This window comes from Hippocampus bargibanti, linkage group LG02 (genome assembly GCF_051943395.1).
Source record: "Hippocampus bargibanti isolate YZ-2025 linkage group LG02, ASM5194339v1, whole genome shotgun sequence".
NCBI classification, from domain to species: Eukaryota; Metazoa; Chordata; class Actinopteri; order Syngnathiformes; family Syngnathidae; genus Hippocampus; species Hippocampus bargibanti.
Window position 1 is genome coordinate 9,426,442 of NC_142735.1, and position 16,870 is coordinate 9,443,311.

Consider the following 16,870-nt stretch of genomic DNA (forward strand, 5'->3'; position numbering starts at 1 on the left):
CAACAAGTGGAGCAGCTGGAGCTCTGATGCAGCTGTCACAACCTAGAGCTGAACACGCTCAAGACAGTAGAGATGATCGTGGACTTCAGGAAACATCCATCAGCACAGCTGCCCCTCACACCATCCAACTGCCTCGTGTCAACCGTTGAGACCTTCAAGTTCCTAGGAATCACAGTCTCCCAGGACATGAAGTGGGAGGTCAACACCAACTCCATCCAAAGAAAAGCCCAACGGAGGATGTACTTCCTGAAGCTGCTAAAGAAGCATGGCCTGCCGCAGGAGGTGCTACAACATTTCTACACGGCTGTCATCGAATCCATCCTGTGTTCTTCCATCACCGTTTGGTTCGGAGCCGCCACAAAAATGCCCACCACCTTGTCCAGCTACTCCCCTCAGGCAGGCGCTACCAATCCATGCGCACCAAATCCAGCAGACCTTTAAACAGCTTCTTCCCCCAAGCCATTCACTCTTTAAACAGTAACCCAAATAGAACTGTCTAGTGACTCTTTGCAATTTTTTGGTGATGATACTAGTGCAGCGTGTTCTACATCTACAATTGACATCATTTCAATAATTACAGTTAAAAAGAAGAGTTGTTTTTAATTGTCTTGAGTTGATGAACAGCTTTGAAAACAAAGTATCTGGTCACAGCTCCACTGTATATTTACATGTTTACTTTTTGTTTCTCGATCAAATGCACGCAGCACAAGCGCACACACACACACATGCGCACACACACATCCACACATACAGACTCTCTTAAAGGAGATACACATATTCGCTCACCTATTTGGTTTAGCGTCATAGACACACACTCACTTGCTTAAATCTAGCAGAGAAGATTAAATTACTGAAGAAATGAAATGAGAAAAATACTGTTTATTCTTACTCCAGCAAGACTAGGTTGCACTGTGCTACAGTAAGTTACCCACTTCTATAATTTTCCATGTTTAATTGCTTATTTATTTCCAAATGTGGGGTCATTTTATGAAAAGTTTACAAATTTCAGGGTGAAAGAAAAAACATTTCAGGTATCAAATTTTTAACTCGGACAAATTTGAGCTGAAAAGTATTGCTGGTGCACATAGTACAATGTGTTTTTCACAGTGGGTTCAGAAAAGCCAGAGAAATAGAGAGAGCTACGAAAAGAACAGAGTATATACCAGGGTTGTCAAACTCATTTTTTTGCCGCGACCCACTTTGTAATGACAGTTTCCTCTGGAAGACCGTGATGAATTTGGGGATGACATTAGTATGTTTAATGCTCTGCACATATCACATATAGAGCACACAACAAATTAATGAATAACTAGTTTTCAAATCTGACGTCAAGAATAATCTGTCATTGTGGTTTGCATACGACAAGTTGACATTTTGGGTCGAACTTCAGCAAGCATCATGGCACTTGAAATGCTTTATTTGCTTTCACGGCCGGATAAAATGATATTGCGTGCCAGACATTTAAACAGCTTCTTCCCCCAAGCCATTCACTCTTTAAACAGTAACCCAAATAGAACTGTCTAGTGACTCTTCGCAATTTTTTGGTGATGATACTAGTGCAGCGTGTTCTACCGGAAACACTTCTGCATACCTGGCAAAAAGAAGAGGTTTTTTTAATCGTCTTGAGTTGATGAACAGCTTTGAAAACAAAGTATCTGGTCACAGCTCCACTGTAGATTTACATGTTTACTTTTTGTTTCTCTATCAAATGCACGCAGCACAAGCTCGCGCACACACACACATGCGCACACACACATCCACACACGCAGACTCTCTTAAAGGAGATACACGTATTCGCTCACCTATTTGGTTTTAGCGTCATAGACACACAATCACTTGCTTAAATCTAGCAGAGAAGATTAAATTACTGAAGAAATGAAATGAGAAAAATCCTGTTCATTCTTACTCCAGCAAGACTATGTTGCACTGTGCTACAGTAAGTTACCCACTTCTATAATTTTCCAAGTTTAATTGCTTATTTCTTTCCAAATGCGGAGTCATTTAATGAAAAGTTTACACATTTCAAGGTGAAAGAAAAAACATTTAACTCGGACAAATTTGAGCTGAAAAGTATTGCTGGTGCACATAGTACAATGTGTTTTTCACAGTGGGTTCAGAAAATCCAGAGAAATAGAGAGAGCTACGAAAAGAACAGAATATATACAAGGGTTGTCAAACTCATTTTTTTACCGCGACCCACTTTGTAATGACAGTTTCCTCTGGAAGACTGTGATGAATTGGGGGATGACATTAGTATACTAATGTATACATAATGTATACATCATATATGTTTAATGCCCTGCACATATCACATATGGAGCGCACAAAAAAATTAATGAATAACTAGTTTTCAAATCTGACGTCATGAATAATGACTGTCATTGTGGTTTACATATGACAAGTTGACATTTTGGTTTGGACTTCAGCAAGCATCATGGCACTTGAAATGCTTGATTTGCTTTCGCGGGCCGAATAAAATGATGTGGCGTGCCAGATTTGGCGTTGACTTTGACGCACGCGTTGTATAAGAACTGATTGCACATTACCTCCTCCTTCCCAGGGGTGTGCATGAAGACTGAACGATGTTGCTGTGTTCGAAGCGCTTCCAAATGCAACGAGGACTCTGCTTCATCACAGGCGTGGTGGAGTGTCTGTTCTTTGCAGGAATCGTGTTCGGGTGGGCCTCGCTCGGGTTCCTCCTGAAGTCGCGAGGGTTCTTTGCCTCCTTTTGTGTTAACACCACAAATAGTGATGGCTCACAGTTCCGAGGTCAGTTTGCGCCTCTCTCGTCTGAATTTGAAATGTGGGGAACTGTCGAAATAATGAAAGGGATTATTTACTGATTCAGTATCTTCCAAACATTTGCTGTGAAAGAGACGGGGGCTCGCCATCTTGCAATGCATTCTAACTGCCTGTCAATTTATTTTAAACCAATACTGCACACCGCACTCCTTGTAAAATGTAGACCTGTGGCTGACATGCACTCGTGATTGGCAATGTCATAGCCAAATAATTTGACACTCACTGAAATATTGAGTCTATAACTGAAAAAATATAGAATGAAAACCTTTTAAGTCGTGCAAAACTATTTGTTTCCATAATGTGTCTTGTATGTGTAAATGAACGGACGTGATAGAAAAGATGGAAGCAAGGAAGGAAGAAGCAGGCAATCAGTTTAGCTCAATCTGACCCAGGAGAGTGGCAGGGTGAAAAATGTATTATTTACAATCGATGAGAAGGTTTCTTCAGCCGTCATCTGTACTTTTTGAAGGTGTCGGACGTTTCGCCTCCTATCCAAGAGGCTTCGTCAGCGAACTAAAGTGACTGGTCGTTTCGGCCCTATTTATATATACCTAATGTCCGGACATGGCGGCGCCGGACACAGCTATGATAGGTCCCTACTCTCAGGTTGGGGGGAGCAGAGGACCACTCCCTGTGGCCCCACTGATTGTTCCTACATTCCTGACTAACGACTGGCCTATTTGCCCCACTCCCACCGCGATCACCTCATCAGCATTACGAATGTTGCCTAACCTGTATTGCTTAAGCAGGCTATTGTATGAACGATCCAAATTGAACCTCACCCCACCAGACCAGACTTTAATGAAGGATTTAGTTGTTTTATGAGAATCGCTATGTTCTTTCGTTAAGATTTTAACCTCATTGTCGTCAAATGAGTGGTTGCTAGCTTTTAGGTGCAAATGTACTGCCGATTGAGGCCCACTAGTATTATCCCTGCGATGTTGATAAAGTCTTTTTTTGAGAATTTGTTGAGTCTTCCCAATGTACTGCTCTTTACAATTTTCATTCTTACAATGTATTGAATAAACTACATTACTTTGTTTTTCATTTGGTAGCCTATATTTTGGATGCACTAATTTTTGCCTTAACATGTTTATCGGTTTGAAATAAGTAGGAATTTTGTGTTGCCAAAGGACTCTTTGTAATTTTTCAGAAATTCCTGCAATGTAGGGTACTGCTACTCCTCTCCTTTTTGTATCTTGAGAATTTTTGGTTTCATTGCCTATTCTTTCTTTCTGACATTTGTTGAATGACCACTGAGGGTACCCACAGTTAGTGAGTGCTCTCCTGATATGTTTTGACTCCTTTTATCTAGCTTCAATGCTAGTTGGTATTAGTTTAGCCTTATGCTGGAGGTCCTGATAACTCCTAGTTTGTGTTGTAACGGGTGGTTAGAGTCAAAAGTTCGCTGACGAAGCCTCTTGGATAGGAGGCGAAACGTTCGAAACCTTCAAGTTTGTACAGATGACGGCTGAAGAAACCTTCTCATCGTTAGAGTCAAAAAGTAAGTATTGGTCAGTGTGCGTAGCCTTCCTAAAGACTTCTGTTTTTAGCGCTCTGTCCTCTTTTATAATTACTTTACAATCCAAGAAGGCTAGTTGGTTCTATTTAATGTCCTCACGAGTAAATTTAATGTTGATGTCTACAGAGTTGAGGTGATCTGTGAAGGATTGAATTTCTTGTTTTTTTAATTATGACAAAAGTATCGTCCACATATCTAAACCAGTGTCTAGGTTTTGTCCCCGGGAAGGACGTGAGGGCCTGTTTCTCCATCTCTTCCATGTACAGATTAGCTACTATGGGTGAAACTGATGAGCCCATAGCAGAACCATGAATTTGTTTATAAAATTTCTCCCGAAATTGAAAATATGTAGTATTAAGGCAGATTTTCAATAATTGGCAGATGTGATTGGATTGGATTGGATATGCCTTTATTAGTCTCACAGTGGAGAAATTTACATTTCACAGCAGCAAAGTGATGAAAGGAATGAGATCCGGTTTAAGTTTGGTTCTTTCATGCAGAGAAACGTCCGCCAGCAGTCTCGTCCTCACCACTGAGACTGCTGCTGGGGTTGGGATGTTGAGGTTAAAATCTTAGCGAAAGAACATAGATGGTTTGAAAGGCGGGTAAAAGAAGCGATTCTCATAAAACAACAAAATCCTTCATGAAACCGGTCTGGTGGGTTGAGGTTCAATTTGGATCGTTCATACAATAGCGTGCTTAAGAAAAACAGGTTAGGCAACATTTGTGATGTTGATGAGGTGATACCTGTGGGAGTGGGGCAAATAGGCCAGTCGTTAGTCAGGACTGTAGGAACAATCAGTGGGGCCACAGGGAGTGGTCCTCTGCACCCCCCAACTTGAGAGTAGGGACCTATCATAGCTGTGTCCGGTGCAGCCATGTCCGGACATTAGGGATATATAAATAGGGCCGATACGACCGGTCAGACTTTAGTTCGCTGACGAAGCCTCTTGGATAGGAGGCGAAACGTCCGACACCTTTAAAAAGTACAGATGACGGCTGAAGAAACCTTCTCATCGATGGACCACTCCTGTACGACTGAGAGTTTACACAGACGTATTATTTACAATGCTTAAAATGTTAATCTATGAGAGAAAAATCCAAACAAACACAAATGCTGCTCCGTGACAGCTGGGAGCATTCGTGAGTGAACAATGAGCAATAACTCCAGTTTTATGATATCATCTACAGGAGTTTTTTTTGTTTTTTTTAATGCTTATCTCTCAGCACAATCAAAACTAAAATCACAACATCTGTCGAAATTGTACTTGGCAACTTTTGCCTTTGAACCATAGCTTTTTTGTTTGTGGCAGATTGCAGGGGTCAGGATGAACAGTTCTCTCTGGTCTTCACAATTGCATCCTTCATGAATAATTTCCTGACCATTCTAAACGGTATCATCTTTGACCGCTTTGGGACTATGGTGGCTCGACTCTTTGGATTGTAAGTGTTGAGATCAAATATTTCAAACAACAGCAATAATGTTCTCGCTGTTTGACCTATTGTTTCACAGGTTCGTACAATAAAACACGCATTAAATGTCGGTTGATCAGCAGTCGTCTGACTACATTGCATCCTGGTACATTGTTGATTTAGATTACAGGGTTCAAATTCAAGGCCCAGGGGCCAGATCTGGCCAGTTACATCTTATTATCTAACCCGCAAATCAAATCAAACATGACTACTCCCATAATGCTTGCAAAAACGTATTGCTAAAATATGGAAAATATGCACCAAAATGTGAAATTCTTACATGTAATAAATGAAAAAGGCATTGTAAGTATTTTCTTATTTCCAAACACCTCATTACAGAAACAGATAAAATAGTTGAATGAACTGTTATTCTCAACTTCTTGATATGATTTCAGTCACAATAGCCCTTCAGGGGTAATGGGAACCAAAACGTGGCCCATGACAAAAATGTGTTTGACACCCCTGATTTAGATCAAGCACAGATAACAGACAGATGAATGACATTTCATGCAATATCACAAGCTAACCAATGCAAATCATGACTTGTGTTTTGTTGCAACAGAGCTCTTCACACAGGGGGGATCTTGACTTTGGCCTTTACTACTCCAGGTAAATACTGACATTTTTATCCCATCAAATGCCAGGCGTCAAACAATTTTGAAATTGAGAATGATGTCCCTAGAACTGCACTCAAAAAAAGTACTTGATTTTTGTTTGCACTTGATTAAAATGTATTCAACTAAAACATATCATGTGTTTATTTATGAGGAAAATGTGATAAAATGTCAACCTTTTTTTTTGTTCTTTTGACTTCAAGACGGCGCCGCGAGAGTGGCTGCCTTTCCAGCAGCTCATGTATTTTGTTTTTCTACTTTCATTCCTTTCATCACTTTGCTGCTGTGAAATGTAAATTTCTCCACTGTGAGACTAATAAAGGCATATCCAATCCAATCCAATCCAATCCAATCCAACCCATGTACAGGTCTGAAGTAAATTCTGTGTTTTTATGCTCATTTAGCAACACTGTTTTTCACGCAAAACGCATGTTTGATGTTCGGCAAGGTTTTGGGGGGAGTTTGCACCCCAGTTCGACCAGTGCACTTCAATGGGTGTCTATCAATCGTAAACTACAATACTGTACTTGCATTTTTCTTACACGTACTGTATGATAGTCACACTTTAAATCACCTTTTGGTCATACTTTTGGTGCCCTTCTATTTACTGCAAGTGTTTACATTTTGAAACCATCCCTTCGATTGCATTGTGAGGAAATAACAATATCCTGACGTTTGGTGAGCTAATTTTCGATCGCGGGCTACTCGTGCGGTGATTGGCGAGTGGCGACTTCCTGGTGCCTGTGAGTCTATGAACCGTGTCGAGATGAAAGCTGCTCTGTCCTTTCTCATTTTTGTTTTTTGTCCTCAGCTCTGTCCATGCTGCTTTACCCAGCTCTCTCGTTCACAGCTGTGGGTGGAATAATGCTCCTCCTGACCAATATGCAGGTACCGTCGGTAATCTGCAAGTTATTGTGCCCTTCAAGTGACTGTTGAAGTTATGTGGAGAATTTACCAAGACACTGATTAGTGTGGGAATGACATATCAGTATGTCGTGCTAATGATCACATGCCAAATTTCCATCACCAGGTTTACCATTGTCTTGGTAAATTCTCTCCGTCTATGTGGATATGCATGTGCCTGTCCGAAAAACCAATCTTGATTGCAATCATATCTGTTTGGCGACATTCAGTCATGGCCCAGTGCATGAGACTCGATATATTTTCAGTTGATTCATCTGCATTTGTTGGTGTGTGATGCTGATACACTGTGCAAGTCGCATCTGTTTTTATTTCATGGTTTTCCAAACATTTATGCCTCATAATCGGCCCTTTTCTCGACTGTTAACAATGGCAGGGACCTGGAGCCTGTCCCAGCTGATTTCAGGTGAAAGGCAGAGTCCTCACACCAGTCGATCATGACAAATGGAAACTGAAACACCATCAGTAACTCCCATTTTAAAATACATGTAAATATATAACAAAAAAACTAAAGTCCCTGACATGACAGTCAAATTGTCTTTTGAAATAAGGGGCCGTGGATCAAGAATATGCGTACATATACGCTTCATCTCTTCGCGTCCGACATAAAAGCCTGGCCAAACAAATCGTAGCTCTGAAGATGGAGGGCACTGATTCGCTGTGGCGACCCCCTGAAGGGAAAAGCCAAAAGGAAAAGAAGAAGATATGTTTAATCTCTTCTATAACATGCTAAGGGTAGGGTTTATTTTCCTCACAGCTGAAAGGGGATTTTTTTTCGAGTGAGCTCAAATTGGTCACTGATGTTGAAATGGCGTCAACGGTGATGTCCACATTGAGTGATAAAAATAGACGTTGCGTCTAATGGATCTTCAGGCACCTTGAGTCAGTCAGCATTGAAAACGGAGGAAACTGTACAATCTTGTAGAGGACATATCACGTGTGCAGAGCCAATACAGGCCAATGCAGTTTTGTGTTTGTACCGTTACATTAATTATTACAAAATAAATACATATATTTGGATTGAATAACTTTGGGAAAAGAAAAAACATAATTTAACCAAATTACAACATTCTTGACAATGCAAATGCTCAGTCAACGGAGATGGATTTGTGTGAAACCATTCATGATTTAAAAGAAGGCCGCCTGAACAAATGTGACACTCACACATTCGAATTCTTCTCCTGAAGGTGGCAAATCTGTTTGGCGCTCATCGTTCCACCATCGTTGCTGTCTACAATGGGGCCTTCAACAGTTCCGCAGGGGTCTTTCTCATTGTGAAAGTGCGTCTAAGTGGGAGAGGTGCATTGTGGCAGATGTTAATATTTATCAATGACCCTCTTCACTTTGTTGCGACAGTTCATTTATCAGGAAGGTATCCCTGTGAGGGCCAGCTTCCTGTTCCTGGCTGCCGGCAGCATCCATCACATGCTCAGGACAATATTCCTATTTCCTCGAACCTCCATTCCGTACCCGCTGCCTGACAACTACAAGTTTGGGTACGAATCCTAAACACTGCTCATAAGAGAGGGCATGGAAGGATAAGGGCCGGAGTAAAAGCAAAAACGTGTGTACTCGGCAGAAAAGTAGCAATCTTTGAAGCAGACGTAGCATGCAAAATTGAGTACTTGCCCACATACAGGTGTGAAATGCACCCACTGGGCTCTATGTTGACCTTTTGGGTCCACATCGCTTGCTTTTTTAAAATAACTATTTCAGCTGTTTCATGAAAAGGTAACGAAAGCTCTCAAGAGTGTAGGTTTAGAGTAGTGAGTAGTAAGCCCACACTTTTCGCTCATTGTCCTCTCTGACCTCAGTGTATCCTGCCGAAGATCAAGACAGCCCCCTGAAACTGTGCCAATTGTCTTTCATTTGCCAGTAGATGAGACGCCACCTGCAGCAAATACCGACGAAAAACCTGGCATGTGCAATTATGAATTATTCTAAAATACTTGAAAAAAAACAAAGCAACCATTCCTTTACATCTCATCTGCATTGTCCTCTTCAGAAAAGACTTTCCGTGAATGTGTTCTATCAAAATTCTTCTTCTTGGTCCTCCTGTGGTTGTCTGTGATTCAACTGAGACATTATCTGTTCATTGGCACCCTGAACCCAATGCTGGAGCGTCTGGCTAATCAGGATACATCAGTTGGTATGTAGACACAGGCACACATTCACCGACACAAACACACATAAGCCCAATCCAATAAACACACGCAAGCCCATTATCACAGTTGGCTGGAACGCATATGCCTATATTCACTACTTCTACCTTTAATAGAGAACTGATTTGTTAAATTATGTATCTCAATTTGTGCGTGTGTGTGTGTGTGTGTGTGTGTGTGTGTGTGTGTGCGTGCGTGCGTGCGTGCGCGCGCGCGTGTGTGTGTGTGTGTGTGCGTGCGTGTGTGTGTGTGTGTGTGTGTGTGTGTGCATGTGTGTGTGTGTGTGTGTGTGTGTGTGTGTGTGTGTGTGTGTGTGTGTGTGTGTGTGTGTGTGTGTGTGTGTGTGTGTGTGTGTGTGTGTGTGTTGGCAGTGAGCCGGTACATCAACGCTTTTGCTTTCACCCAGATGTGTGGGTTATTGGTTGCTCCCATTAATGGCTTCATCTTGGACCGACACAAGCGCAAACCCCCAGTAGCAGGTAATAACACACACATGAACAAGAAGGCAGATGGGATTGCGTAATATAAAATATAAAAATACCTAAATAAATGTATGCGAAAATACACTCATCTCAACAAATGAAAATCGGTTCTCGACAAACTAAGAACACTAAAATGCACCACTCGACTCCCCTCTGCTTCCTGATATCCTTATATCGACCACAAATGCTCCCTTGCTTAATTTATAGTAAATATCCCTTGCTGGTGATTTTGCTCCAGTTGTCGTTTGTCCATATACTGTTCGGTATGTTGCACAATGCAATGTTTGCGTTGCGTCATCTTCGACAAGCCACGTGAACTCCTTTTTCCACAATGCTTTTAATGTACGTCTGTGTAAGCTCTCAGTCGTACAGGAGTGGTCCATCGGTGAACAGGTTTCTTCAGCCGTCATCTGTACTTCTTTGAAGGTGTCGGACATTTCTCATCCAATAAGCTTCGTCAGCAAACTAAAGTCTGACTGGTAGTTTCGGCCCTATACATATATCCCTACTGTCGAGACGTGGCTATGCCGGACTCTGCTATGATTGGTCCCTGCTCTCAGGTTGGGGGGAGCAGAGGACTAATCCCTGCGGCTCCACTGATTGCTTCTATTGTCCTGAATGACGACTCGCCTGATTGCTCAATTCGCCCTGGTATCAACTCATCAGCATAAATAAGCCTATGTTGCCTAAGCAGTCTATTGTACGAACAATCCAAATTGAACCTCACCCCACCATGGCGGTTAAGGGAAGGATTTTGCTGTTTTATGAAAATACTAGCTTCTTTTACTCCCCTTTCAAACTATCTATTTTCTTTCGCTAAGATTTGAACCTCATTGTCGTCAAATGAGTGGTTGCTACCTTTTAGGTGCATATGTACTGCTGATACAGTAAAGTCTCGTTATATCGATATTCAAGGGAGTCCGAAAAAATATCGATATAACCGGGACTATCGATATATCCGACCCTGTTTGCATGTAATTTTCTCCGTGCGTGCATAGAAATAATATCGATATAACCGGGACTATCGATATATCCGATATCGATATAACGAGACTTTACTGTATATCCATCCATCCATCCATCCATTTTCCGTACCGCTTATTCCTCATTAGGGTCGCGGGGGGTGCTGGAGCCTATCCCAGCTGTCTTCGGGCACGAGGCGGGGGACACCCTGAATTGGTTGCCAGCCAATCGCAGTACGCAAACAGTACTTTGTGATGGTCATTAATGGCTTGATGGAATGGAGTGTGCGGTTTCCTCAGCATTAAACACTTGATGAGGAACATAGGCTTCTTTCACGATCTTGAGGAATGATCGCTTGTAGGTGCTTTCTCTGTGATAATTGTATCTAGTTCATCAATTGTGATCTGTTAAGCTGGGTTAATAGCTTTTTGCATCAACTGTACAGATGAATTGTGGGGATTATTTGTGGAGCCTGATTGATGGGATATTTAACCTTCCAGTCTACACTCTGCGTTTGAACTATGAAAGTTGAAATGGGTCCAAATTTCACTGTTTTCTATCCATTTTCTCACCATTTTTTCTCCTTTTCTTTTTTTTTGTTTCAAGCTCTGTCCTCTGCCTTTCGTGTGTGTGTGTGTGTGTGTGTGTGTGTGTGTGTGTGTGTGTGTGCGTGCGTATGTGTGTGTGTGTGTGTGTGTGTGTGTGTGTGTGTGTGTTTTCTCTCTCTCTCTGTCTGCCTCTTTAATGTTTAACCACCCCCCCCAACACTGCTGGGTTCTTGACCAATCACGTGGCTTTTACCGAAGACGGCATTTTGTTTTTTTGAGAACGGCCTCACACTCTCTCTGTCTGTTACCCCATCCCCCACTGCTGCGTTCTTGACCAATCACATAGCTTTAACCGATGACTGGGGGCGGGGAATAGAGGGCAAAAAAAAGTCCGCTGCCATTTCCTTGTTTGGAGAACAGGCTCATTCATGAACGACACATCACTCATTGTGGCAGCTCAGTGTGTATCCCGAAAAATAGTTTGTATGCCAAGGTAACATTTTCATAAATGTAACGTTCGTGAACCGAAAAGTTTATAAGCCATAAAGTTCATAAGCCAAGGGGTTCGTAAACCGAGGTCCTACTGTGCATATATATATATGTATGTATGTATGTATGCATATATATATATATATATATATATATATATATATATATATATATATATATATATATATATATATATATATATATATAGTAAAGTCTCGTTATATCAATATTCAAGGGAGTCCGAAAAAAATATCGATATAACCGGGACTATCGATATATCCGATCCTGCGCCGAACTGCATTAAACAAAAGCCGCCAAAAGAGGGCAGCCAAGCGCCATATAAGAAACGGAGCTGGCCATTAGCTCCCTTTTTTTTGGGGGGGTGAGAGATGTTCCCCCAATGTTGCCTCAAAATGGCACATATAATTCTTTAATGATTGTAAACATGTATGCTTTAATCTTCAGAACTACAGTGTATTTGAAACATATTCATAACTGGATGTGTAACAAGAAAGCACATTATCCGAATCTGAAGCCATTGTTTGGATTCACAAGCAATGCAAGACGTCTTGGCGTGAAGTCATTTTTATTTGCATTTGAATAAAAAGTGACATCGGCTGTCCTTTAATACACAGTATGGAATGTTAATAATTTTCAAAATCATCGCGCTTCAGCAGACAAAACAAGAAACATTGTTGCAAAAAACGATTGCATTCATATACAGTACAGTGGGCATGTACATAACACAACAGGGAAACTGCAACGCTTACAACTTACTGTATTATGTATACAATTTAAAAAAGTCATCAATCTTCTTCTGCTTCCCATTTTTACCTTTTAACACAAACACTTCAATCTCGTCTGCTACACACGAGCTAGAATGAGCTAAAATGAAAATGGCTCTGCTACACGGGTGCTGGGCACGTAACCAAGACACGTGACCAAGTTGACCAATGGCGCGACCGATGGCGTGTCACGTGACAAAGTCACACGGCCAAGTCGACCAATAGCGCGACCGATGGCGGCTCATGTGACCAAGTCGACCAATGGCGCGACTGATGGCGTGACACGTAACCAAGACACGTGACCAAGTTGACCAATGGCGCGACCGATGGCGTGTCACGTGACAAAGTCACACGGCCAAGTCGACCAATAGCGCGACCGATGGCGGCTCATGTGACCAAGTCGACCAATGGCGCGACCGATGGCGGCTCACGTAACAAGACACGTGACCAAGTTGACCAATGGCGCGACGGATATATCGATATAAACAACAAAAATGGCCGGCGGGGGATGAAAAGGAGCGCCGTAATAACCGGATTATCGTAATAACCAGGTATCGTACTAAACGGTACTAATTATACATAAAAAGACTAGAAATGTGCAAGGGAAATGGAAATAGTATCGTAATAAGCGGTACTATCGATATAACCGATATAACGAGACAGTAAACGAGACTTTACTGTATATATATATACTGTATATATAGATATATGTGACGGGTGTCACAACAGTGACTGTCTTCATCTCCACGATGCTGCCGTCTAAATGAAGACGAGACGCGTCAATGTGTCTTTTTATTTCTTTTATTTCCTGAATCTCCTCGAGATTGTTCCAGAAACTATGGGCGGGACATGGTGCCACACTGTGCGCCGTTGCGTCACTTCCTTCATAATTTAATAATCTAAGTGCACAACTCCGTTACATATATATACTGTATATATAGATATATATACTACATATATATATATATATATATATACAGTATATATAGATATATATACCATAATAGTGTGATTATTGTGTGTGCGCGTGAATGTGTGTCTACGTTCATAGGAATGAGTGAACAAGAAGCAGACCTGAATTCGTCAGTTCTCTCCTTCTTCCTGACATCACTGCTGGCCTTGGTGTTCTCAATTTGTGCTTCTATCCCCGTGCTGACACTTCAGTACTTCACTTTCGTCCTGCAAGTGGTCAATTACAGCTTCCTGTATGGCGCAATGACTACTTTTGTCATTGTGGCGTGAGTAAAGTTCAATGTATTTATCCTTCTTCATGCCTAACTGTATTCAGAAAACTGACATACATTTGGAATAGAAAACATTTGGAGTAGAAAAGCACAATCCAAAATTGAGATGAGAGGAGAAAATCAAAGGACACCCATCAAGTGTTGATATGCGAATGGCGGACAGTTTTCTTTGTGAATAATAACGGACTTACCCTTTGCAAACAGTCAAGTCTACTGGAAAGGGTCACAACAAGGCTTGGGCATAGGACACAGATGCAGGGATTAAAGTAAAAGATCAAAGTAAAAGATTGATTTTTAGGTTGTCTTTTGAAATATGCTTAACTTAATTTTTATTTTTGCCATAACAAGAGACAAAGAAATTTGTTTGACTGTCGCAATGTTCACTCACCTCCCTTGTGTTATTTTTTTGTCATCTGCGTAGTTTCCCACCGTGTCACTTTGGAAAGTTGTATGGCCTGATCTTTGCTCTCTCGGCGGTCTTCTCTTTACTGCAGTATGCCTGCTTTGCTGTGGTGCTAAAATTGTTGGACGGAGATCCCTTATATGTGAGTGAGTGCATAACTCATGGAAACTCATGAAAGAAACAAATAAACGAATGAATGAAGAAGCATGCACTGCTTTGCTGCATCCGGTACAGGGTGTCTTCAGTCTGTACAAGGTACAATGAAATCTCAAGGCTGTTAAGCAATGTGCTGAGAGATGAGAAGAAGGTCATGGGTCCGCTCCAGGATAAAAGATCCAAAATATGTTGTTCAAAAATATGACAGAAGCACTGCACTTTAAAGTGACTCAAATGGTTCTATTGCTGAACTATCTGGTTAAGAGTCTTTTTTTTGACACAACACAATTATGGGACAAAAATAATTCTCAAAGGAGAAAGGCCAGATTTTCGTGAATACATTTTCAATTGTGTGTATTCACAAAAAAAAATATTACTTATGTGTCATAAAATTATTCTGGGTCTCAAAGTTTTGTTCTTTACCTTTTTAACTCATTCCCTGCCTGATGTGCAAAAATGTGTCCGCTCCTGTGCCAGGGTTTTTGTCATTGACACTCGAATTCCAGGACCCAAAGACTATTGGGTTTTAGGACAACAGAAACATTCAATACAGTGTAAGAAACCTTAGACTCTCTTCTTTCTTCAGAAAAAGAGTAAATTCCTAAATTATATGGGTCTGGAGTTATATGAGCTTGAAATGAGGGCAGCTGTCCAAAATACAATGCAATACATACATATTGGTTTATATAGCACTTTAATGATACCTCAAGCTGAAAGAAAGTGCTAACACGGAAAAAAGGGAAATGCTGCTGATAGAGCCTGAAATAACATAATATGTTTACTAATCTAAACATGAAATAACGTAATATGTTTACTAATGTGCATAAGCACTCTATCAGCTGCCCCTTGTGGAAGGGAAAAACATTGCCAGATGTCTCGCCAGCGCTTTATCGCACCCAAGCAAGAAAAAACAAAACCCCAACTAATTTGGGATTGGCGCTCTCAATGTCATATTTTAAATTCCCGAATAAATTAGTGAATGACAGTGAATGAGTCAATGCAAAGGTACCAACAATTGTGTCTGCCGCGTATGTCTGCGAGAACACTCATCTCCCCATTCCTGTGTCTGCAGGTGAATATCGCTCTGACCGTACTTATCCTGACCTCCTTCAGTCACCCTCTCAACGTGTTTCTGCACTGCCGAGCCCTCGCATCCAAAAGAGCCAAAGTCAACACGATGAATGACATGAACATACATTGATGGCAACCGGTTGAGTATGATGGCATGTCAAATTTGAAATGCATTACACAAGGGGGGCCTGCATTTGGGAAGGGGTTTCATATTTCACTTTTCCTACTTCATGACATATGTTCTTTTACAGAATTGGATTAGGAATTAATCTGAATTTTATAAGCATCATTTGCCATTGCCCTCCATGGCACATGATGGCTTCCAGTAATACATAATTGTAAATACTGTATTACAAATGAACCTTTTGTGCCGGTTACAAGCCAAGATAAATACAGAGGGATGTTTCAGGAAGGGCATCCGACGTTAGAGCTTGGCCAAAACATACATACGAATCACACCTCTGAAGATGGAGAACACTGATTCGCTGTTCAGACCCCTGAAGGAAAAAGTCAAAAGGAAAAGAAGAAATGTACTTTTTTTTAATGAAAGAAGCGGACTAAAGTTTTCCTTTGGTAGCTTCCATGCTGATATAGTTTCAGACATTTTTGTTAGTCTTCAAAAAATTGTCAAAAAGCTAAAAATGGCTGGCAGAAGGTCTCCCAATTTTCAGAAAACATCTGGAATTCAATGTGTGAACAGGAAGTTCGGGAAGTGTTTTGTGACATACCTTTAAAAAATGTTTGGCTACATCCCCAAATTAAGTTCCCGTATACATACACACTTGGAATGTATTTTTAGTACATGGAAAATTATTTGTGTTACCTTTAGGCTGTGCTTTGTTGATTTAAGAGAAGTTAAGTACCAATAACTACTGGGAGCGTTTCATGGATGAAAGAGTGTTTATGTAAGATTGTGTTCTATTAGTTCACATTGTGCATGAGCATTAGGATGTAATAAAGAACTGGATTTTAACGTTGCTTCAAATACTGGATGTGAAAATAAATGTTTCCACATGTAAAATATATACTGTAAAATATGCAATCCAGTTTATTCAGGTACAACTTTACATTTTTACACGTAGGACATTCTGAACCATGATGTTTATTCTCTCTAATTTCATAACAATAAAAATGTCAATTACTTAAATAGAAATGTTTTGAGTACATTGGTGAAAATGAGGCTACTGCCTTTATTTTGGTGCTTTACAATAAGGGTAACTATTCAGGTGGAGTTC

General features: G+C 40.9%; 1 protein-coding gene across 3 annotated transcripts; it reads left to right on the top strand.

Moving 5' to 3' along the window:
- Positions 1-795: 795 nt before the first annotated feature.
- On the top strand, positions 796-16,620 carry LOC148901477 (equilibrative nucleobase transporter 1-like). 3 transcript variants are annotated; one of them, XM_088987663.1, is made up of 13 exons: positions 796-919; positions 2,561-2,769; positions 5,638-5,767; positions 6,360-6,406; positions 7,223-7,299; positions 8,520-8,612; positions 8,689-8,828; positions 9,147-9,250; positions 9,338-9,481; positions 9,866-9,973; positions 13,813-13,999; positions 14,427-14,550; positions 15,637-16,620. In XM_088987663.1, exons 2-13 carry the CDS (start codon positions 2,583-2,585, stop codon positions 15,763-15,765), a joined length of 1,470 nt encoding a protein of 489 aa, XP_088843789.1. In that variant the 5' UTR covers positions 796-919; positions 2,561-2,582; the 3' UTR covers positions 15,766-16,620. The 3 variants fall into 3 exon arrangements, with proteins under 3 accessions (XP_088843789.1, XP_088843798.1, XP_088843781.1); XM_088987672.1 differs by lacking the exon at positions 796-919 and adding an exon at positions 1,638-1,936 and having other exon boundaries at positions 14,500-14,550; positions 15,637-15,777; XM_088987655.1 differs by lacking the exon at positions 796-919 and adding an exon at positions 1,647-1,936.
- Positions 16,621-16,870: the final 250 nt, after the last annotated feature.

Bases quoted from the DNA above. Each gene is read 5' to 3' on its own strand.
- LOC148901477 (XM_088987663.1), top strand. From the start codon at position 2,583: ATGTTGCTGTGTTCGAAGCGCTTCCAAATGCAACGAGGACTCTGCTTC. The intron at 8,613-8,688 runs GTGCGTCTAAGT...TTGTTGCGACAG, and splicing joins GGGTCTTTCTCATTGTGAAA to TTCATTTATCAGGAAGGTAT. The intron at 9,482-9,865 runs GTATGTAGACAC...GTGTGTTGGCAG, and splicing joins TAATCAGGATACATCAGTTG to TGAGCCGGTACATCAACGCT.